The sequence below is a fragment of the Hippocampus guttulatus genome, chromosome 2, assembly GCF_054856545.1.
Source record: "Hippocampus guttulatus isolate MCC_2025c chromosome 2, RoL_Hgut_1.0, whole genome shotgun sequence".
NCBI lineage: Eukaryota > Metazoa > Chordata > Actinopteri > Syngnathiformes > Syngnathidae > Hippocampus > Hippocampus guttulatus.
Window position 1 is genome coordinate 8,270,454 of NC_141262.1, and position 23,800 is coordinate 8,294,253.

The following is a 23,800-nucleotide window of genomic DNA, read 5'->3' on the forward strand; positions in this document are numbered from 1 at the left end:
GGAGCCTATCCCAGCCGTCTACGGGCAGTAGGCGGGGGACACCCTGAATCAGTTGCCAGCCAATCGCAGGGCACACAGAGACGAACAACCATCCACGCCCACACTCACACCTAGGGACAATTTAGAGCATCCAATCAGCCTGCCATGCATGTTTTTGGAATGTGGGAGGAAACCGGAGCACCCGGAGAAAACCCACGCAGGCCCGGGGAGAACATGCAAACTCCACACAGGGAGGCCGGAGCTGGGGGTGGGGGGGGGGGGGGGGGCTGGGTGCTGGAGCATATCCCAGCTGTCTTTGGGCAGCTGCCAGGGTACACCCTGAACTCGTGGCCAGCCAATCGCCATTTACACTCACAATCACACCTGTGAGTGCCGGTACCTCTGCACTGTGAAGCCGACGTGCTAACCACTGGACTACCGGGCCGCCCTCTTTGATAATACACTTCCTCCAATGTGTTTCCCACAGTCAGGCAACACTGTGGAACCTCAAATGCGCTCAGATCTCCCTTTGTGTGGTTTCAACTAAAATAATGTTGCGTCCTCTTAATGTTGTTTATTTTGTGTAATCAATTTAACTAAAATTCAACAAAAAGCTTTTCGCGCTGTAACATGTCACTATCATGCTTTTGATGTGACTTTTACCCTTGAGATCAGACTGCAACGGAATGAACATGTGTCAAAGTCAGCGTTTCGTTTTTTGTTTTAATTCTTGATTGCCTAGCGTGGTTGGAAATAATATTAATATAGATTTTTCAAAACAAAATCCCAAAAGACTCTCTATACAGTTCAACACATTGTCCTCAATAAATATTTAAGACTGCCGCAGTTTATGCAAGGTTACCAGCATCCTTTGGAATTATGTGAAGGGTTGTCTTTCATCATTTAAAAAAAATTATCTACATGAATATGAAATGGATCAATGGATATTTGTTCAAAACCAAAAACAGACAACAATGATTTATCGGTGTGAACATTAAATATTTGGTCTTTGTCATGTATTCAAATAAATATAGGTTGAACATGATTTGGGAACATAATTTGTATTTTGTTTTTATGTTTAGCACAACGTCCCAACTTCATTGGCTTGGGCTTGTAACATGATGCCTGACTGTTTCGTTTCTTGATAAATAACACTGATGGTGCAGTGCATCTCAGAATGTTTTGTCTCGTTAAAAAGATAAGTGAAAGTGGTATCAATACTTCCAACACATGGATCGTCAGTCCTAAAGTCAACAAAGAGCAAATGGGAGTGTGCGTTAGCACGACAGATACATTCTCTCAAAATTTTGTATGCAACATAAGTAAACGCTAACAATAAAAGTTCAAAATTAACTACACAGCTTCCAACAATATTGGGACAATTGAGGCCGAAGCAGAGTTATTACTGGACACTGAGACATTTGGGTTTGCCATCAAAAGATGATAGAAGAGATCAAGCGTTCCGCTTCTATTTCCGATTACTGACATCTGAATCACAGACACAACTTAGACGATCAGACCCATGGTCCATTTTCCGTTTCAGCAAGTCGACAGCAAAAATGAAGGAATTTGCTTTACTGTTCCAATACTTTACGAGGGGTGTGTAACGATACCTTGCATATTAATACCATTTTAAAGGAACACAATTTGAACAGTTCTGAGTTTATTGTTCAACACATTACTCACAATTTGTGATCAAAGTCTTTTGAATCTATTCTAACACACACTTTTAAACATATTATAAATCTGGAGTGCCCTCACCATACACAACGCAGCCATTATAAGATGATCTGTACAGCGGTGCCTTGAGATACGAGTGTGTCGGGATACGTGTCATCCTGCCAATTTTCTTTTCTTTACCTTGTACGCTCAAACTTACAATATTGTGTGGAATCAGTGAACTCAACTCATGCCACAGTAGCAGTACCTTTGCAAACACAACAACAACAACAACAAAAGACACTTCAAGATCTTTATCGTCACTCCCAGGTGAGGTTTACTGTCAAACTAAATAGAAAACAAGGAGAATTACGTGTGCATTTATTTAATGGCTATGTGCATAACATTTGAAAATGTAATTGACAGGACACCAGCATTACCGGACAGTCCTTGACTCCAGTGATATGAGTACTGTATTTGTTTTTTCCTGTGACAAATATTAAGAAAACCTTTGCTGTTTAAAACTGGTGAAAATGCATCAATTTACGGCCAACGTCTTCATGCAAAGTCAGTGGGCGTCAAGATTTGACCTTTTATGTTGAAGGTCCAACTCTTCAATGATTCAATACTTTTTGCACTGCTTGCTATTTGGGCTGAACAATTTATGGATTTTAATTCGACAAGACGATGTACATAGAATGCAATTTTCAAATCACAAAGGCCGGAATTTAGGGGGAAATAAATTTTTAAAAAAAACAATCATTGTTTCTTTTCAATTGGTTGGTAGGCCTTATATACCGTATATGTACATGTACTTTAGATATTTATTCATATAATGTCTAGATAAGTTCATTGCTTCAGTTCACATGTTTACATATCATGGTTTCACGAAACATAAAACGTCTTTTTTCCATTATTATAATCTGATAAGTGACTTATTGACTTATATTTCTGGTACACTTTTTTGGTAGAATTTTGTGAAGTTGTAGTGAATGCTTCAAAGACCGCACGTGTTTAGTCAGTTCACAACTGTCACTAGTAGATAAATAAACTTTTGTATTAATTCAGAGTTAAAGAATGTGCACTTCCAGGTCTCTCTGTGACTCTTCCAGTCTTTGTGTTGCAACCTGCCAATGACACCGCGTGAAAAAGAAAGTTCAATCATTTCCCTCTGAGAATGACGTTTTTGAACTCCATCGCCGTCAATGATCATTTTAGGTTCATCCCGGAATTTCACCTGCAACTTTTTGTGAGTAGTTTCCACGTTCAGCCACAGAAAATGCTTTCTGACTGCTTTCACTGAGGCACAACGACACCATAGGCTGTCACTGTCCCCTGTTTCAGTTCCTCCGCCACACTTTTCTTGTCTTCTTCCCTCTCCAGGTTGACGTTTGCCACCCCGAGCCGGTACAACGCATCCCGGATGACGACCTCTCCGGGCTGGCACACCTTCACCACTTGGCTGATCTGCTCATTCACAATGTCTTGACTTGAGAGGAAATCCAGCAGGCGATTGTAGAGGTAGTAATGCGCCGGGTTGTTGAAAAGCACCCGCTGTGTCCTCGTCGGGTTGAGTGAACTCGGATCGCTTTGTTTTTCACCTTCCTCCTTCACGATTTGAGTCACCGTGCAAACGAGGTGCTGCAGATCTTTGCACAAAGTCATGGAGTGGTGTTCCAAAACAGGAGGCTTGTGACTCGCAGGAGGATGCACCAACCAACAAGAAGATGACTTTGTGTGGGGGTGAACGTGCTGGTTGTCCCGCAACGTAGAAAGATCGGCATTGTATGGCTTCTCCTGCAGCTCGCGGCATGACACGAACTGAGGAGCAAACAGCAGGAAGTTGTCTTAGACACCAAGACTAAAATGTGACCATAACCAAAGTCTGAAGGCAGCTTCAAGTGGTTCTGTAACTGTGTCAAATAGTAAAGAAAAACAAAAAAGTAAATCATTTGGAATTTATTATTATTACAGTTTTTGGAATGCATTAAACTGTTAAGTCATAGGTAGGATATGGTAATTTTAGTGCAGCCAGTTTTGATGAGCACTAAATTAGATAAATTACAGTTCAATTCAAAAACAATGGCAGCTTTTTTTTTTTAATGAGTTTCAGCCCCACCTTGCTGCAGCACAAACTCGTGGGATATGAAAGTATTTGCCCTCTTTTCAGATTCTTTTTTCAGGAAAATGCCAACTCCAAACAGCAGGATACCTGTTATCAGAAGGCCAATATTGTAGTGTGTCAGGCAAACCATTCTCCACTTCTGCCAACGATTGAAGGCATACCCAGTAGCAAATGACCCAGAGGGGCAAGAAGGCTCCCCACCGCCTGCTCTTTTCATCAATTTCTTCCCCCAAAGTGCTGTGAGTCTAGCCTACTAATTCCATGATTTGTTTTACGGAAGAAAAAAAATATGTCCGGAGGCTAAATCAAGAAAGAAGACACTACCAGTACATTTGACCGATTCAGCAAGCAGAGGAGTGGGGGGTGGGGGGCAGGAGCAGAGCAAAAAGTGTCCGCCTTCGCCAAGAGCCAAACAGAAAAGAACATTGCATGTTCTTCCAATATTGTGTAGCCCAAATGTCAATTACTTTATTTCTCATCTGTTCTTCAATTTCTTTTGACTGTTTGTCTGACTAAATGAAGTCAGCCAAAAGATGACAAAAGCAACAGAGGGTGTTGAAGTGATTTCTTCATTGAACAGGTCCGGGGGTAATCAAGCTTAAGTGAGAGCGGTGAAAATGAAGTCGGATTTCCAGAAAATGTGATTGGCTCCAGTTAATTTATGATTTAACAAGGGAGCAAGTTAGTTTCACACAGGGCCAGGTCGAATAGATGATTTTTCCCCCCTTGAAAACATAAAATCACCATTTATAAACAGCATTTTATGTTTACTTGGGTTATCGTTGTTTGATAGTTCCATTAGTTCGATGATCTTAAATATTCAAGTCAGGGAAACTATGCAAAAAAACAATTATTTGAGAAGAGGGCAAATATTTTTTCACAGTGTTGGATATGTTGGCAAAAGACAATTCGAGAAGGACTCGCGTCCGTTTTTCTGGCAGTGGTATTTGAATGGCAGTTGAGTAGGGTGTCGTTTCAGGGCATATGCTGTAGTAGGTACGCCCACAGCTTTATCCAAACACTTTCAAATAACTCTAATTTGGCAGAGTTGTCTAACCCTTTAATTCAGAACGTGTCGGCGGCGACACGTTCACATTTAAAGGCTCAGGTTGTAAAGGGTTAACAGCACCCTACTCTGTAGTGTGTCAGATTTACAGTGAGAGGTATATATATTTTCACTCTAGACCAGTGGTTCTTAAACTGGGTTCGATCGAACCCAGGGGTTCGACGGAGCCTCTGTCATTGAGGTTAAGACACACCCGACTCAACATGTCAATTAGTTATGGCACGCCCGCTTGGCCATCACTGGCTGCAGATGATCACATTACATTGCTTGTCCAGTGTTGCGGGAAATTTAGTTCGCTCAGAAGTCAACGTGTAACTGTCGTGATAGTACGTCGTACAATTAAAAAAAAAGAAAAAAAAAAGTACACTTATCTATCGAATTTTTAGTTACTTTTTTTCTGTTTTTAATCTTTAAGAAACCTTTATTAGTCTCGCAATGGAGAAATTCCCAATTCTATATATAATAATAATATAATAATAAATGCGTTTTTTAAAAATATCTTGAATTTGTTTAAAAAAAAAACGATTTATTTTTCACTAATGAAGGATTCGGTGAATGTGCATATTAACTGGTTGGGTTTGGTACTTCTAACAAGGTTAAGAACCACTGCTCTAGACATATATTAATCGTGGTCCCTTATAAGCCTATTCTGGAGACTTGCTCATGATTTCCACCCACCTCTGGCTTATCAAAAGGCTCGGAAAAACAAGCCTGATTCCTGCCCCACATCCTGGCAGCCATTTCTGGGTACTGCATGTCCGTACAAAGAGCCACTTGTCGAGCACAGTCACCAACATAGACTGGGGGCCAATACCGGGAGGACACCAGCAGATCTACGTGGTCCCGGGCCGTCTCCCCTCTCACCAAATACTTAGAACCGCACACAACCTGACACAAAAATGAGATTGACCTTGACTCGATGAATTGCTTACTGCTTTCAATGTGATAAGGCGTCCACACTGTATGGCACACACCCAACAGACTGTGATTTACTTTTACCTGATGGGGGCAAACCTTGGACAGTTTGCCGGCAGTGAGGTGTTGAGGTGGCTGGGGGCCTGTAGGGAGGCCGCTGTGAACAAGCTTGCACATGGAGATCAGAGCAGTCAGCAGGTCCTTCTAATAGGGGTAGAGAAGGGAGCATTTCACATCATCGCAGTCACCAATATTTTGGATGTCAAGAGGCGTTTCATATATTGCACATACAGTAGATGGTATATCTCAATATGCACTACTCACAAAAACATACAAAAAAAAGTGAAAAGGGACATGTTTCAAAATGAATCTAAAATGCACTCACATTTATAGGTGAACTTAATTCGACTGTTTCTCGCTTTTTAATGCACAACTCTTCCGCGTTTAGGTACTTTTTTTTTTCTTCACAATCTGCTGTCCTCTAACTAGGAGCTGAAATGTTAAAAGCACAATTACAATTTTCAAGGACTTCAACTCATATGCCTTTCTGTCATATGTCTTTCTGTCGCAACCTGTTGATGACATTCCGGAGTGCAGTTGATCAATTATGAGGTGTTGCCTGGGTCTAATGACAACCATTTCAAATTCTAACGGAACCAGAAAATGTACTCTTCCGCTAGCGGATAAAGTACCTGCTGTGAATTTTGCCATTCAGCTCCTTGATGGAGAACAGCAAATTGTGCCAAGAGTATTGGAATACATTTTTGCTAGTAGTGTATCTATCCATCATTGGACTGGGTCTTGTGGTTCATAGTATGAGTCTATGTTCAATCATTCGGTTTCTACTATCAGACTTCTCATCTGAGTTTAAAACTCCGTGAGGTGGAATCCTCCTCATTTTAGGTCAACTCAATTCATTGCCACTGCTCCACATTTGTCAAGTGATTCTCATCAAACTCAAACTTCGATTTGGTGACATACAGAACAACACCATGATCATGGTAGCGAAGTTCAAAGGTTCATTTTAAAATTCTTATTCTCAACTCAACTGTATTTATAGAGCACTTTCAGACAGCCATCGCTGCATACAAAATTCTTATTCTTATTATCCCTACCGTATGTCAGAGTGTGAATAATTATGAATAAGGCACGAGTCAAGATGCTTGAGGGGGTATTTACCTATTTTCACTCTTTGAGACAATCATGAATGACTCATTTGCTTTTTGTTCCCCCAAGGTGCCATAAAAACATTTCCAACAAAGTAATATTATAAAAACACACAAGTAACAGCTGTGAATGGACAACAAATCATTTCATAGTCACCACTGTATCTTGTGTAATTAATGTTTTGAAATATTAAGACTTTCAAGCATGCACGCCCATGCACTCACACACGCAGGCAGGCAGGCAGGCACGCACGCACGCACAGTATGGTCTGAAGAGGAAGTACATGATGCCAATGGAACTACAGCGTTCCCCCTACATCACGGGTCAACTACCGCCGCCCTGCTAGGAACGGATCTACCTGCCTAATGCGGAAATCCCAACTATGTCCCGTAAGTAAGCACATCTCACACCCAGACAGAGTCGCCATAGTTTGACCCAATGGGCCAACCTCCCTCCAGCTCGCAAATGTCACATACCAGCCCATAAATCCCCACCTCTTTAAGATACATTTTGAACACACAGATACTACATGTACAGTAAAGTGGCACCTTTACCTTCGAGTGCCTCAACTTGAGTGTTTAGGGTTAAAAGATGTTGCTTAGTTAATTTTGTAAATCTGAGTTACAAACAAACTTCAGCCCCTTGATCAAAAGTAGAAAAAAAAAAGACAGTCATCAATGCAAATTCAATGTTCATTACATTTGTTGAACGGGATGACAGTCGAACACACAAATACAAAATGAAAACAGCCTAATGGAGCATGAAGCAACCGCAAACAATGAACTAACCATGTGGTAAATGAACGAAATAACTTTATTAATTCCCCTTTATATAATGAATGAAACATCTTTATTTTTAATTTATTCCTTTACATTCTCTTATGTTTATGGCTCTCCATCTATCTATATCAATATAGACATATCTGTCCATCTCTGAGAGAGAGAGAGAGAGAGTGTATTGGCAACTTATTCATTAACTCCCAAAGACATGTTCATGTCTTTTCAGACTCCACTGATTCAATACCAGGTACTTACTTATTTTTCCAAGAGGTAGGGTAAAAAAATAAAAGTAAAATAAAGGTCTGGTGATTTTAGGGAACAAAAAGGTGCCAAAACCAAAAGATATGTTTAATAGAATGAGCGTTACACACTTTATATACTTTTATACACTGTAAATATGTACAGTAGATCTATAGCACACCCACCTTACTGGAGCCTGGAGTGATGTTCGCCCCACAGCGCTCCAAAATACTTCTTAGTTCATCCTCACTGTAGTCTTCAATCTTGTCGAGCCTCAACTCACCATTGTGAATGAGCCGGACCAAAACTGAAGGCGCTCCTGAGACAGAAAGCAATGATCATATCATTTACTATCCATTTTGTCATCGTCAAGTTTAATTAAAATAGGATCCTCAGTTTACCACGGTACCGACACACTGTATGAGATTTCAAGGTTATGAACAGCATGTGATTAACAAATTTGGGCAGAGGCATCAGAATATGAATACAAAGGTATGCTCAGTTTTGGTGTATGTTTATGGCCAAGAAGTACAGTATTTCTCATACAAATAAATTAAATGTGACTTTGGTACTTCATGAATGATGGACTGACTGAAATGTAGAGCACACTATGCATAAAAAGCGCTAAGTTATGTACATAAGATTTGAGCGATTCCCTGAAATACAGCAGCAGATGAAAATTGAAGTGTACCTGGCAGCTGTTGTGTTGGCGACAAGACCTTGTCCTTCTCAGTGTTGATAACAGAACCGTTCCGCATCAGCGGGGGGATGAAGGGTGCAATAATTGAAGCATCCACCCGCGTGATGGGAATGTCCATAGGGAACGCAGCCTGCTCAATTGCTTCAGTCTCCATGGTCAGCCAGAAGTCATCCATGTGCACTTCATCTGACACTGAAGACTCAGGCCAGATGAACTCCAGAGTGAGGATAAAGCAGCATGTAATTACTTAATGGTTCCAGAAATATTGTTTTTGTTGTTGTTTCCCTTGTGTGTGTGTTACCTCCACATTCCTGAGCTCCAGCACATTGTTTGTGTGTCGCCTGGCAATCTCTAACATGGGAGCGACACCACAAACGCCGCAGATCATATCATTATAGTCTCGCAATGTAAGGCTCTCAAAAGCCCAATAGCCTAACAGGAGAAAATCTTGAATTTGGGACGTCTCCTCTGGACTCAGCGAATGGACTGATGCAAACACAGAGAGCATGATTTGGGGAAAAAAACAAACAAAAACCACCAATACACTGTTCAATTTAAATATTATGCACAAGCTACCACGTTGTGACACTGTTAGACGTTACCGGGGTGGTTGGGGACATGGTCAAATAATGTCCTGACAGCCTGAGAGGGCGGGTGGCCCAGTCTGATTTTGCCTCTGATCTTCAGCAATAGATCAATACTAACCAGTAGTCTGTTTCCAATGTTGAACAACCCTGTCAAAAAAAATAAAAAATTCAAAAGAAAAGATTGGAGTCATACCATATTATATCGCTATCACGGCTTTTTACAGAAATGGTGGTGTATGAGACATTGGCTCAGCAAGACAATTGCAAAACAACTAACAAAAGTTAAACAAGATTTAAGTCAAGTGAAGTCAAGTCAACTGTATTTATAGAGCACTTTCAAACAGCCATCGCTGCATACAAAGTGCTGTACATGGAGCAATTTAACATGCACAATAAAGTCATTAAATAACAACACAACAAGCATCTTATCCTTAACCTCCCAATTTAAAGGAAGCTGACAACAAGTTTCTAATGTCATGTTCTATTCACAATATTACCGGGGGAAATGCAATTTGATTAGTTTCCCAAATTGTTCAACCCTACTACTATTGCATGTTTCTGCATTAATAAACTGTATGTGCACATTGTGGAATTGTGGCACATATCAGTGCCACAATTCTTTATATACTGTATACCAGGGGGTCACTGGGATTTTTATGTCATGGGCTCATGGGGCCTGATCAAGAAGGCTTACCAGTGATGGGACATTGTATTCCTACAAGAATGATATAGTGATCATTTGAAAAAATCATGTGCTTGCAGAGATTTGTACAAATAAAGTTCTAATTATTGTAGGAAAAAAATGTGTTTACATGATCACTACCTTTACATGCATGAATATTTACTAAGAAAATAAATTCTGTATATTTGATACATTTCAGGTTTATCTTGTTATTAGCAAATTTGATATTGAAGTAATCTAAAAGGAATTCAAAGTAACCAAGTTACAATAGTTTGGCAATTTTGGCACTTGGATTACGTTAAATGGCTACATTCATGAATAGGTAAATAGTAACCATATTAGAATACCTTAAAGTAATCCTGCATGCATGCATGCATGCAGGATGTGTATCGAATGCACTTGGTACAACTTTTGTGTGAAGGAAAAACAATGACTGTATATTTTGTACCAGAACCGTATAATTTTTTTGTTTACATATTTTGCTCATCATAGTGAATATTGTAGGTGATGGTGTCAATAAGATAAGATAACCTTTATTTGTCTCACAATGGGGAAATTTGCAGTCTACAGCAGCAAATTGGGGGGGTTGGAGGGGGTGTACATAAAAATTATAACAATTCAGCCTGAGTGGAGTTCTTTACCGACTGCTCTTCTGCTGTGTTTTGAGAGACATTTGGCAACCTACTTACATTGTACATGCATGGGCTAGGCTAATACTTCATTACACCCCCCCCCCCAAACCTCCTCTGCCAAAAAAGCAGCGGCCAAGGAAGGTGTGGGGGAGGAATTTACCTGGATGCAGGTCAGTGAAGCTGTGCAGAGCCAGACACTTGGCACCGAGACACACTTTAAGCTGCAGAGAAGCCGCCTGGATCAGCATCTCAGTAATCAGCCAGCAGTCCTCCTGTCCTGCGATGGTGCTTTGTTAAGACACAGAATTCATGTTGTTAAGGAAGCAGACAATAGTGATGCACAGTAACAAAAACAGAAGTTAAAACTGGGAAGTGCTCTGAAATATTTCCACATTGTTGATCTTGACTTCTCACCTCTGATCTCCTTTGTAAAGGGGCTTTTTACACAGGCCACATTGGGTGGCTGAGGATTCATAGAATTGAGGCCACCCAGACTGCACCAGGGTCTCAGTCTCAATCGTCCCATCGTCATTTTGCTCCCCCGGTTGGACCAAGACAATTTGAAGACTGTTCAGATCCTGGATAAGGTCAAGCGTTTTCTGGAGCTCAGCCTCACTCTCTGGAATCTGCAGGGAATGGCGAATCAGCTGCAGGGTGGATTGCCGTTGGATGTCTTTCTCAAAAGGACTTAAGGGCTGGTATGGATCGACCGATCGATTCAACCTCTACAATAGACAGACCATCACAGAGAGAGAAGATATTAAAGGCAAAAAGACAACATTGTTTTTTCTTCTGCTAATCATCCCGCACATCAAATAAGGTTCAAATTTACAATCAACAACATATTGATTAACCTGATTAGACAAAGATGAGGAGTGTTGAAGATATCAATGAGTCCTCCTTGTGTGAAAAGCAAACATGCTATCCACAGTCCACCTTCAAAGATTTTTTTTTCATTGAAATAATTCTATTTGAATACAAAATGTGTCCATCCAATATGTTTAAAAAACAATCTGTGAACATTTTGAAGAAAAAAAAAACATTTGTAACCTGTCAGCTACATGCCACAACAAGGAGTGGTCCTATCACCATCACTACAAGGTCATTTAGCCACTTAAACAGCATGAAAAAGATGCCAGGATTATCACACTTGAATGAAGAATCAACAAAAAAGTTGACACAAAAAGCCTTACACAAGGACATAAGTCAAGGCAAAAAGAGAGGGGTGGGGGGGGGGGGCGGACAACAAAAGAAAAGTTTCCTCCCATCGCCGCACAAATAACGAAAATTTGTCTGAACCATGTTAGGGGTTTTCCAGAAAGTAATCCTTGCTTTTGTGTGGTATGACCTACAATGTTAGTCTGCAATGTTTGAAATATAGAAGGAGGCAGCTTTCACCTCGGTTGCTTTAGGCTTCCCCCTGGGCAGCTCACAACCACATTTAGGGCACACTTGTGGTTTGTGTCTGTTCTTATACATGTAGTCACAGAATGTGTTCTTACAGCGACCTCGGCCTCTCAATGTTGACAGTCCCAGGTCCTTAGAAAAGAAAGAGGTGGAATTTAGGCAGGAGCAAGATTTAAAAAACAAGAACAACAAACTTGACACTAAAAGTCAAGTCAAGTCAACAGTATTTATAGAGCACTTTCAAACAGCCATCGCTGCATACAAAGTGCTGTACATGGAGCAATTTAACATGCACAATAAACAGTAAGACAAATCGGTAATAAAGACGGTAGAAAGCACCAGACAGTAAAACCAAGAAAAAATCGAATTCATGTTAAGTCGAATGCCAAAGAATACAAGTGAGTTTTGAGGAGGGTTTTGAAGATGGGCAGCGAGGAGGCTTGCCGAATGTTCAGTGGGAGGTCATTCCAGAGAGAGGGACCAGCAACAGAAAAGGCTCGATCCCCTCTGAGCCTCAGTTTAGTTCTTGGTACTTCTAATAATGTCTGGTCCGCAGACCTGAGGCGCCGGGCAGGTGTGTAGGGGCGGATGAGCTCAGAGAGGTAAGGTGGCGCGAGATTATTCAGAGATTTGAAAACAAATAAGAGGATCTTGAAAATAACTAAAATGTATGGGGAGCCAGTGAAGGGATGCCAGAGTAGGAGTTATGTGCTCCCTCTTACGAGTACCAGTCAAGAGGCGAGCAGCGGCATTCTGGACCAGCTGAAGGCGCTTAATGGAGGACTGTCTGACTCCAAAGTAAAGGGCATTGCAGTAATCGAGCCAGGATGTGACAAAGCCATGAATTACTGTCTCAAAGTGTTCATGTGAGAGGAGAGGTTTTATTTTGGCCAGCTGTCTAAGGTGAAAGAAGCTGGATTTAACAACGGCACCAATTTGCCGATCAAGTTTGAAATCACTGTCCAGTTTAAGGCCCAAGTTTGAGACTGTTGACTTAAGATAAGGAGACAGGGGGCCCAAGTCTACAGGATGGGATGTACAAGGGCCACTGGGACCAAACAATATCACCTCTGTCTTCTTTTCATTGAATTTCAAGCAATTTTGTGCCATCCAGGTTTTGATTTCTTCCAGACAGAATAGGAGTGGCCTTAATGAGAAGGCGTCTTTCTTGCTCAGTGGGACATAGATCTGGCAGTCATCTGCATAGCAGTGGAAGGGAATACCATGTTTCCTCAAGATGGAACCCAATGGGAGCAGATACAGCAAGAACAGCAGAGGCCCCAGAATTGAGCCCTGTGGAACACCACATGACAGGGGAGCAGTGCGTGACACGGAGCAGCCAAGGCTGACACAAAAGGTTCTGTCAGCTAAATAGGACCTAAACTACTCAAGAGCACTGCCGCCAATGCCCACCAAGTGCTGCAAACGAGTCAGCAGAATACTGTGATCCACTGTATCAAATGCTGCAGTTAAGTCCAATAAAACTAGACACACGTGGTCTCCAGCGTCATTTGCCAGGAGGATGTCATTAGAAACGCGTAACAGGGCTGACTCCGTGCTATGCATCGTCTTGAAACCTGACTGGAAGACCTCCAAGATGTTATGTTCATCCAAGAAAAATTTCAACTGTATGTGCACCACTTTTTCCAGAATTTTGGACATGAAAGGCAGTTTGGAAATGGGCCTGAAACTTGAAAAGGGTTTGTAAAGGTACACTTACAAAGTTGTCGACTGTCACGTGATTGATAGGAACAACTGACACAATGGTCATGCTCTTATCAGACGGGGAAGAAACAGGCTGATTCATTGTGACAGGAGAATCCTATAACAATAAAGACAAATTTATTAAGAACACTCATACATCCATCAATGCATTTCCAATGGAGCTGCTTGTCCTCCTAAGGGTCGTGGGTGATCTGGAGCCTCTCTCAGCAGAATTCGGGTGAGGGGTGGGGTAGACCAAACAATGGTCACCAGCCAATCGCAGAGTAGATAAATACTTGACAAATAGTTAATTATTCACACTCGCAGTCACAGTCAAGGACAATTTCGGGCCTTCGACAAATCTAAGATACGTGTTTTTGCATTGAGGGAGCAATTGCAGTATCTGCAGAAAATCCATGCAAGCAGAGGGAGAACATGCAAACTCCACATAAGAAGGCCAGAGCAGAGATTGACCCGGGGGGGGGGGGGGGGGGGGGGGGGGCGGACGGACTGTGAGGCACATTAGACAGCATCAGTAAAATTGATAGTGTATGTCAATGTCTGCTAACCTGCTTGGATTGAACTTGCTGGCCGAGCTGTTTTAAGGTACCAGCTTTAAGAACCGTGAATCTGTCTTGTGACTCTGTGGTTAAAGAAGAAAAATATCATCCCACCGCCACCCACAAAGAGCGTCCCTTATTTTTTGTCAATATAACTTCCTGTTGTTGATGACAAATAAGGATAGGAATTACATCATATGAAACAGAGTCCATACAAACAAAACAGGAAAATGATGTACCAGTCGATGGATTGTTGTTTTGTGTTGAAGATTTTGTGTTCACTGTTGGAACGGCAATGACCTGGAACAAAGCAGGACCTACAGAAACAAATATCGACGTCAGTATAAAACAATGCGACCACAGTCTTTACAGGCAATCAAAACATCAAAATGTTGGTGGTTTCCCTTCACCTGGGCTATAACAGGAAGGTAAGATGGGTCTTACAGGCCTCCTTTGAACATCGCACATGTTTTGCCTTTTGAGTGCTATTTTTTTCATGTGGCTATTCAAAGACAGGGACACAGAAATATGTCTAATTAGATAAAAACAAATATCATGAGAAACTAAAAAACAGCATAGAGGGGCCAGTGTGTACAGTGACTCACCTAATGAGAGGCTGCATGGACACGCACAATGTTTTCTCTGGTGACGAAATGCTGCCCTCTGCCGGCTCAGCACTTGGAGCTGGTTTTATCTTTCTCAAGCACCTTTGCCCTTCTTTTTTGCTCTGACTGGGTTTGGTTTTACGAACATCAGCATTCCCCTCCTGCGTTGTGCCTTGGCAGCTTGGAAAATACTTTGCTTCAGACACCACCGTGGCAACGGGTACATCTTTTTGCTGTTTTGTTTTTGCCTGATGTAGAAATACAGTCACATTTATGCAACAAGGAAATGCAAAAATACCGACACTAAATGAAAATAAAGTGCATCCCCTCTATTTGCGGGTAAGAGGGGTTGGGTCAGCCCACTAAGAGCAAGCATCTGACACCCAATTAACTGCGTTGGAGTGGGGGTGGAGGGGGGGAGCTAGAGCAGAAAAAAAAAACATTCTTCCAAAAATTCTGATAAACATTCAATATGCATTTTCCATGAAAAACTGGGGGGAAATAACTTCTGCGAATATGCCGGTGGCCACTGTATTAACAGTACTCTGGAGCAGTCATCTATTGAGAACTAAGAAAAAGCAGTACCCACATTATTTATAATGACAAACACAAGAGCACCGAGTACAGTGAAGAATTCCACCAAGGCCAAACAGTCGTATTTTCAGTCACACCCTTTCCACTACATAGTGCCCTCTCTATATAGTGAGTTTGCCTTTATGTAGTGCTGTTCGAATGTGTAGTGAGTAAAGGTTATCACCAAAGTAGTACTCTCAACATATCCCACAATACCAGTACATCTTAGAAAAGTAGTAAATAAATGATGGACACGAGAAAAGCAGTATATCCCATAATGTATTGCGAGAAAATGATTTACAATTTCCAGGGGACTGTTTGATTTTCCGCATGAAACATATTCATGTGTTGTGGCGTGACTCTAACTTTAATATAAAAAAACAACACATAGGACGGGCATACATAAAGCTTTGTATTAACCCTTTCAGGGACAGCGGTTACTGCAGTGGTCAATGTAAAGGGGATTTGACATATAACAGCGCTAAATGGAAGTAATTGTTCGTACTATTGAATGCTGACCAGTTATTTTGCGGATAAGCAAAGTTGCCTGCACATGCACTAGTCTGTACTCTGTGTAGTTGCTCAAAATGCTGATTGCGCTGACCTTCACCACCTCCCAACAAGATAAAATGAGAGCGCAAGACGTGGAGGGGGAGAAGGCTTCCTTGACAGATCTGTGAACGGTGGCCCTCCATGTTTTTTTCTTTTCTTTCTTAAATAAATCTCATCATTTTTTATAAATACTTTCGTTGTCTTGGTTTCCCTGGACAAGACAACAACTTACCGTGTTATCCGGTTAAAGTGTGCATGAAAGAGTCAATATAGTAGAACTCACTCAGCTTCAAACCATAATGTCATTGTAATTTATTTAGTGTTTCAATTTTGATTACAGTGGGTAAACCAGCAGGTGTTAATCTGGAATGTTGGAGCTAAGCGACAGCAATGACTTAATTAACGGCGAAGCTGAGTGGTGTTCAAAAACTATTTTTCAATTATCTGATAACTGAACAAGATAGTCTACCATATACAAATCCCTTTAGTGTCTACTTTCGTGGAGCATAGATCCCCCCCCCCCCACACACACACACGCACGCAGCTAGTTTGTTTTCACACCACAGCCTGCCTGGACAGTGCATGTACAATCAGTAACAAAGTAAATGTAAGTAATCAATGATTACATGATATTGATTATGCAGGCCAAGCAATTCAATCCTAAAAAAGTATTACTCACCGCAGGTATCCATTTGCCACCAAGATGGGTTCCACAGTCAGGGCATTTTGTCGGCTTGTGGCGAGTGACATACACAAATGAACATTTAGGATTGGGACACCGCCCACGACCTCTTCTGGTGTATGTCTTTATAGCCTAAAAAAACAGTTTGACAAAATGCTATCTTACATGCGTTAACTGAGATTTAACGTGTACCTGCACATTCAGGACAGGAAAAGTCTGAGCGATTACCATCTTGTATGGCGGCACTCCAGTATTTTGCTCTTCTTTGGCTGCCACAGGGAACATCATTACAGCGCCCAAAGAGTTGACCCTTGTCAAGGACTTGGCCTCAAGGAGGTTCTAAAATGAGAGCAAAATTATGTGATTCCATTTATTGAGTAAAACCCTATGTTGTCATGAAACATGTTTATTAGACGTGAAGGCATCACCTGGTTGGGAATGATGGCAACCATCTGTGCCATTTCCCCTTGGGTTTGATGCATTGTTACCTCGCTTTTCACATCAGAAGCATCTGTCATCTCTCCAACGCAGTTTTCGAAACTATCCACAGGGCTTCGCAAGTAAGGAACATCTTTGGAAGTTGGAGACGTAGTTGTAGTCAATGAAGAAGAGGAGGATGTGCTTCCTCGGATTGCAGTGGAATATGATGCTTCTCCAATGTCTTTTCCAACGTGACCCAGAGAGCTCTGAGAAACATCTGCTTGGCAGGCCAAGCCACGCGTCTGAGCCTCTTTTGACTCATGAGTGTGACTGGGAAAGGACACATTTCCATCAACAGGATGAATGCGACAATCTGCCAGAGAACCTCCCGCCTGGGGATCGTCGGTCAGGACAAGGTAACTGGCTCTTGGCAGGATCTTACGGAAGCCTGGTAGGTCTCTGGTTGGACTGAGAGACAACTGCAATACACATATAACAAAACAAAACACAATGAGATAGAGAAAAGTCCTGTGTAAAAGCCACCTTTTGTCAACCACTTAAACTTTGTACCCAAATTGTCCCTAGGTGTGACTGTGAGTTCGAATGGTTGTTCGTCTATGTGTGCCCTGTGACTGGCTGGCAACCGGTTCAGGGTGTATCTCGCCTACTGCCCAAAGACAGCTGGAATAGGCTCCAGCACGTCCAAGACCCTTGTGTCAATAGCTCAATTCTAAACTGAAACTCAGGTAAGGGTCTCGATAAAGTCACTGTGGTGTTACATTTTTCATTAAATTTGTGCCGATTGCAAAAAATGAGCACATCTAACTTGTCTTTTGTTATCCAAACACAACACCTTTTATATAGCAAGTGGAGCAGTGGTTTAAAGAAAGTAAGACATTTATATTCCTTTGTGTGTGTGTGTGTGTATTGGGGCGGGGCAATCAGATTTTCAACTGGTGTATTATACACCATGCAAAATGCTCAATTTGCACATTGTAAGCCACTGTTGCACTTTCTACACTTTCATGATCAAAACAAAAAATAGATTAGATTATATTAGATTAGATAGATTAGACATGTGAAAAAAAATGTATGAACATGTATGTTAATTGAAATGCCACTTAAGCCCAATGGATGATTTGTGACACAGTGGAAAGTATAACACTTGACAGGAGTCTGTCTCTCTTTAACAAACCTAACTTTGCAAACACGTGCATCTGTCCAGCTGTTACACTGTAGCCTCTTTTATACTATATGGCCCGTTAGAAGCAGGATTCTTCATTTCTTTTTCAGGCCAACGTCCTATATAAACAGCATACCAGAGTGACGCGAGAGGGATGAAAAGTTTCACTCTCCTGCCCTGTTGGGTTGAAATGATCACTTTCCACCATACTGTGCATTACATTGGATTGTTGTTACATATCTAAACGTCTGATTGCAGGATGTTGTGCCATTGTGAAAAGCCACACACTGTTGCAGAAATATTCAGCCTTCGGTGAGTTCTATATAAGAAGTAAAGGCAGCTGAATTGAATGTTGGGTCTTTTGTTCTGGCTCGATTGTGGCTATTTATTGGGTTGGAATATCTGTGAAAATTGTCATTTTAACAGCAAAGCTAGTAGTACCTTCAGACTTTTACACAGTATTACCAATCTCCTGCATATGATGAGAAATGGCCATTAAAATTGATCCACATATATACTCACAAAAAGTTAGGGACATTTTGCTTCCGGGCAACTTTTACACACTGCAGTCTTAATTCCTCATACTTTTGAATATAAATGTCCAAGTGTCAAATGTTTCAGTACTTTTTGCACAACTTGCTGTGTTCTAACAAAGAGACATGTTTATTGCAAAGTAAGAGAAGGTGAAATTAAATTCACTTACGGGTTACAGTGTGGTGCATTTTAGCATCATTAAGAAATGTTATCTCAAAACAAAATATCCCTAATTTATTCTGAGTAGCATAACTGCACTAAAATATTTTTGTCATTTACTGTATCAGTGCCATCCTTCTCCGAGTTGGCCTTCTCCAGATAGTAGCGCTTCTCTGCCACGCTGAGCCTTTTCCAGCTCTCGCTGATTCGTTTGTTGATCTCCGACTGTGGCTGATTGGGCCTCTCCTGTTGCATAATCTGATGAACATCGAAGTAGTAGAGCAGGTAGGCAGACCTGTATGGCATTTCATATATATATATACACTGTATATCTTTTTTAAATCATAGAGGATAAATCCCAGTTTACGAGTGTTTACATTTTGATGTGAGCATTACCTGGGCTTCTTTGGTTTCACATCACCATCTTCCTGACTTTTGCGCTTTCGCTTCTTAGGGGAAAGTACATGTACTCCAACCTGGCTGTAGCCTCGCTCCACCTCCTCTTTTAGCCTCACTACCTCATACAAGTCCACCTTCTGCATGATACCCTTGGATCTAGGACCATAGAGAAAATGGAGTTCAACTCTTGTACTTAAATAAGAGTTGAAAAACACATACAGTACTCTGAAATGTACTCAAGTAAAAAAGAAATTGTATACACAATTGGATCTGGAACCAATGAAATAATAGAGATTATTTTTGCTGTCCCTTAAACTTGACTCTAATCATTTGTTGGTTTGTTTTTATCATCACGTGTGGTCAGGAGAAAATAAACCGTACAACATTTGTTTTTGAAATTGTGAACTCTTCTACGGTTGCGATGCTATAATCCTGAAACCAGGACACATATGGATGGATGCAAGTCAAAAGAAACACCAGACGTCCAGTGTATAAGTAACACTCAAGTAAGTAAGCCTGACAGAGATAAAACTGTGATGGTCATTTCCAAAATGTTGACATATTAGCCCACAACCGTACTAATGGGGCGTTAACAAGTTAAAAACACCAACACGTGTATGTTTTAAAGCAGCGTTAATGGCTTAACTGTATACTGCCAGCAATTCACAGCGTTGTCCAATGAAATGGCTTCTTGTTGAAGTCTTACCTCGGGTGGCCCTCGCGCTTCACTATGCTCTGAAAATGATGTTAAATACCCCCAGGCCGGGCATTATAAAGACGCTGGATAATGATACAGACTAAGTGTTTACGTTTAAATTAAAGTGTGCAATTTGCGACGGATATATGTCAGCAAAATCCGCTTCGTTTAACACCCACTGGCAAAAACATGGCGTTTTTTGCTAGCGGGCTTCTACATCAATCGTAGGCGTTCATATGGAAACATTGGCCAATCATGTTCGAGGTTTTTGACACGTGAAGGTGACACTTGTTCCGGTATGAATGACACGCGTCCGTCAAATGGGACATGAAACACGCCGATAATATTGAACTAAATGAGTAAGGATTGTCTTAATTTTATAATAGCGCATTCAATATAACACAAACACAAACTACATCTTGCTTTACTGAGGAGTCGCTTTCAGACCTAACTAATCGCAACGCTGGGTCTAGGTTAATAAATCGAACACTGATCAACTCGATCAGGAAAAATGGCGGGTGACAAGGTGAGAAGAGCACTCGAGTGTTTACTGCTTAAATACCGAATGTTAAATCAGTCCATAGAGACAACAAGGAGCGGATAATTGGAAATTTATTTTGTTTAAGTATGACAAACTTTGAACGAAGCTTTGGCCGCACCAGTGCCCCCCCCCCCCCCCGCCCAAAAAAAACGGAGATGTTTTATTTTTCTTATGGTAATCTCTCTGGTGCAAAGATCGTAAATATTGTATATCGTTGTGTGCTTGCATAAATAAAAATATGAAGATTTAGGACGATTTGTATGATCAGCGAAAACGCGAATCGCTTGTCTATTTTTAGGACCCCCTGAAGCAGTTGAAAGACCTGACACAGCTCAAAAATCAGTTGGAGGAGATCCAGAGGCGAGTGGAGAACGAAATCGCTGTTGGCATTCCACAGGTACGTGGTTACTGTGTTATGACTGGAGCACATAAGTAGGAAAAGAATGTGCATGAATACTGTTTTAAATATTACAATAATCATCAGTAGGGTGATGTGTCATTCAACTACATACTCTGTCTATACGATCCACAATCATTTATTTCACATTCATAGTCAAGATGAGCGCTGACCTTAATTATATGTTTTTTGTTTTTGTCTCCCTAATTTCAAATATTTTCCTTGCGTTTTTATACCACGTCTGACATTCTTACAATGAGTGCCCATAGGATTTGATTGCATTTCATCACCAAACCTACAAACTACATTTGTGGCCCATGACATTGCCAAACACAAATACCCTCTACCTCAAGGTTGACCACTCAGTATCTGCGAGTGATCAGACGCCAACATTAACAGTGTTAGCTAAAATGAATACAGTATGTGCAAATACTGCAGTCCTGCTTACCTTTTATTTTGAATGTACTTGTGATTCAGCCATTGCTTGAAAGTGGTTCTTTCGCTCAGGAACTCCAGCTACCAAATCATTGGCAGAGAAACTCAGTGTGGCGTAAGGTTATTTTCGGCAAGGAAATAAAATTTGAAAAAATGTTTTTTAATGCATACTGTGTAATTTTTTTCAACGCCACCTCGTGGCAAACTAATAGAATGCAACGACTTCAGTTCAACTCGTGTGCATTTTGAAACACGTGCATGACAGTGCCTCAGAGAGAATATGCTTTGCAAGATTACCACCGATTTCTTTAGCAGAGGTGCAAGCAAAATGTCATCACAAATGACGCCTGGTTAGTATTCCCTCAAACAGCAAATTATGTCTAATGCGTTTGTTACACACGCTGGTAGTCATTGATCCAGAGAATTTGTGAGTAGTTGGTGTCTCTTTCGGATATCTGTAGGAGGAAGATGGTGGCAAAACATGTCAGAGTCCTGTAAGGTGAGGTGCGACCCATGTAATATAATTAGTGATTACTCGACCTACGATTATATATATTTTTTAAAAATGTATGTTGACCTGTGTAATATAATTTTTTTGCATGTTATTGAAATTAATAATGTTTTTTAAAATGAACATTGAAAGATAAAAAATAAATCAACACATTGTGCGTTTAAATAAATAAAACTACACCTTGGATTTATAAAACTAACAAAAACTAACTATAGTGTGCGAAAATGTCCTTTTTTGTCGGTTAATATGCAAGAGATTTCGGGGTTCCTTTTAAATGTATTTGTCTCAGTATTGCTGCAAATCCGTACAGAAGGAAAGTCAAAAATGTATTTGAGAATTGTAGTTTACTATACTACACAATACTTAGTGACTTTAAAAATATTTTTGATTTGCACTAAAACATGCCGTATAATTTAAAAGAAATACAAAAGCTAATAAAAATGAACAAATGAATAATAAAAATAAACAAATCCATTTTGAAAAAAAAATAAACTTGCTGTAACTAACTAAAAGTAACTGGATTTGAAAATCAAAAGTCAAAAATTAACTAATGAAAAATTCAAAATTAATGTAACCCTGGCGTGACTGTATGTGTATTAGTTTACACCGTTACGTAACAATAGAGCAGGAATGCAGAACGATTTGCTCACAGGCACATTTTCTGAATCAAGCATGTTCTTAAATATTGACATAGATATTTAATTTCAGACTTGATGGTTAGGCAGGGGCCCGGTAGCCCAGTGGTTAGCACGTCGGCTTCACAGTGCACAGGTACCGGGTTCGATTCCAGCTGCGGCCTCCCTGTGTTGAGTTTGCATGTTCTCCCCGGGCCTGCGTGGGTTTTCTCCGGGTGCTCCGGTTTCCTCCCACATTCCTAAAATATGCGTGGCAGGCTGATTGAACACTCTAAATTGTCCCTAGGTGTGAGTGTGAGCGTGGATGGTTGTTCGTCTCTGTGTGTGTTCAGGGTGTCCCCCGCCTACTGCCCGGAGCCAGCTGGGATAGGCTCCAGCACTCCCCGCGACCATAGTGAGGATAAAGCGGTTCGGAAGATGGATGGATGATTAGGCAGGCACTCAAGAACCTCATCTATTTGCATACAAGCCATTAAAATAAAAGTTTGACTTCCATACTACTGTGCACCTCAATTTATCGCAGAGGGTACGTCACAGATGCATACACTTTAAATACATTTTAATTCATGAAAAAAGACCCTGCAGAGTGGAATCCGATTTTTTTTTCTCAATACGTCATACATGTTTGGAAATAATTGCTGAAAACATGCAAAGACTGCCAACTATGTAGAGATCAAGGACAAGAGTCGCTCCTCACCTACTGTATAAAAGAATTGAGCGTCTTCATTCACATCAGCAGTTATCTGGAGCACTGTTGACACACAATTAGCTAGCTAGATATGCCTACATCCTAAATTCCTAATAGGTAGCTGCTCTCAAGCGCGTACTGGTTGGCTGTGAGTGTTCACGTTATGTAGCAAAGGCGAAAGAGTAAGAAATATATTTAAAAAGTCAGACGTGATATTCAATGTGTGGCCTGGGGCTTTGCGCTGGTGTGACTGCTTGACCTTTTTTTTTTAACCATTCAAATTTGGCAAGGTTACCATCAACATTCTTATCTATCTGTGGTGTGTGAAATTTAGATTTATTTTCAGTGTACAGGGGCTTTAATGTCATCTTCCTCTTGCAGGACGGCTCACTGTTGGGATCCCCATTCCTAAAGGGCTTCCTGGCTGGTTATGTGGTGGCTAAGCTACGCTCTTCTGCCATCTTTGGGGTGCTGATGGGGACCATCACTGGCATGTATGCTGCACAGAACTATCAAGTGCCTAACGTTGAAAGGACCGTCAAAGACTTTCTCAACAACTTGAAAAAAAAATAATTTGGGAGGACTGA

The 23,800-nt window shown here is 41.0% G+C and overlaps 2 protein-coding genes across 3 annotated transcripts; one reads left to right on the plus strand and one right to left on the minus strand.

Moving 5' to 3' along the window:
• Positions 1-1,625: 1,625 nt before the first annotated feature.
• hmgxb3 (HMG box domain containing 3) lies at positions 1,626-20,217 on the minus strand. 2 transcript variants are annotated; one of them, XM_086134145.1, is made up of 21 exons: positions 20,016-20,217; positions 19,307-19,465; positions 19,031-19,205; positions 17,043-17,513; positions 16,843-16,953; positions 16,612-16,746; positions 14,808-15,055; positions 14,613-14,704; positions 14,442-14,519; positions 14,212-14,285; positions 13,659-13,760; positions 11,930-12,070; positions 10,946-11,256; positions 10,692-10,819; positions 9,233-9,364; positions 8,932-9,116; positions 8,622-8,844; positions 8,116-8,249; positions 5,829-5,948; positions 5,508-5,717; positions 1,626-3,459 (listed from the first exon to the last, which is right to left on the minus strand). In XM_086134145.1, the coding sequence occupies exons 2-21, from the start codon at positions 19,450-19,452 to the stop codon at positions 2,935-2,937; spliced, it is 3,741 nt and encodes a 1,246-aa protein (XP_085990271.1). In that variant the 5' UTR covers positions 19,453-19,465; positions 20,016-20,217; the 3' UTR covers positions 1,626-2,934. The 2 variants fall into 2 exon arrangements, with proteins under 2 accessions (XP_085990271.1, XP_085990275.1); XM_086134149.1 differs by lacking the exon at positions 20,016-20,217 and having other exon boundaries at positions 19,031-19,168; positions 19,307-19,450.
• A 158-nt stretch (positions 20,218-20,375) lies between these two features.
• LOC147208386 (SLC35A4 upstream open reading frame protein-like) lies at positions 20,376-23,789 on the plus strand. Its single transcript, XM_086134175.1, has 3 exons — positions 20,376-20,532; positions 20,846-20,944; positions 23,595-23,789. Exons 1-3 carry the CDS (start codon positions 20,518-20,520, stop codon positions 23,784-23,786), a joined length of 306 nt encoding a protein of 101 aa, XP_085990301.1. The 5' UTR covers positions 20,376-20,517; the 3' UTR covers positions 23,787-23,789.
• The last annotated feature ends 11 nt before the right edge of the window (positions 23,790-23,800 follow it).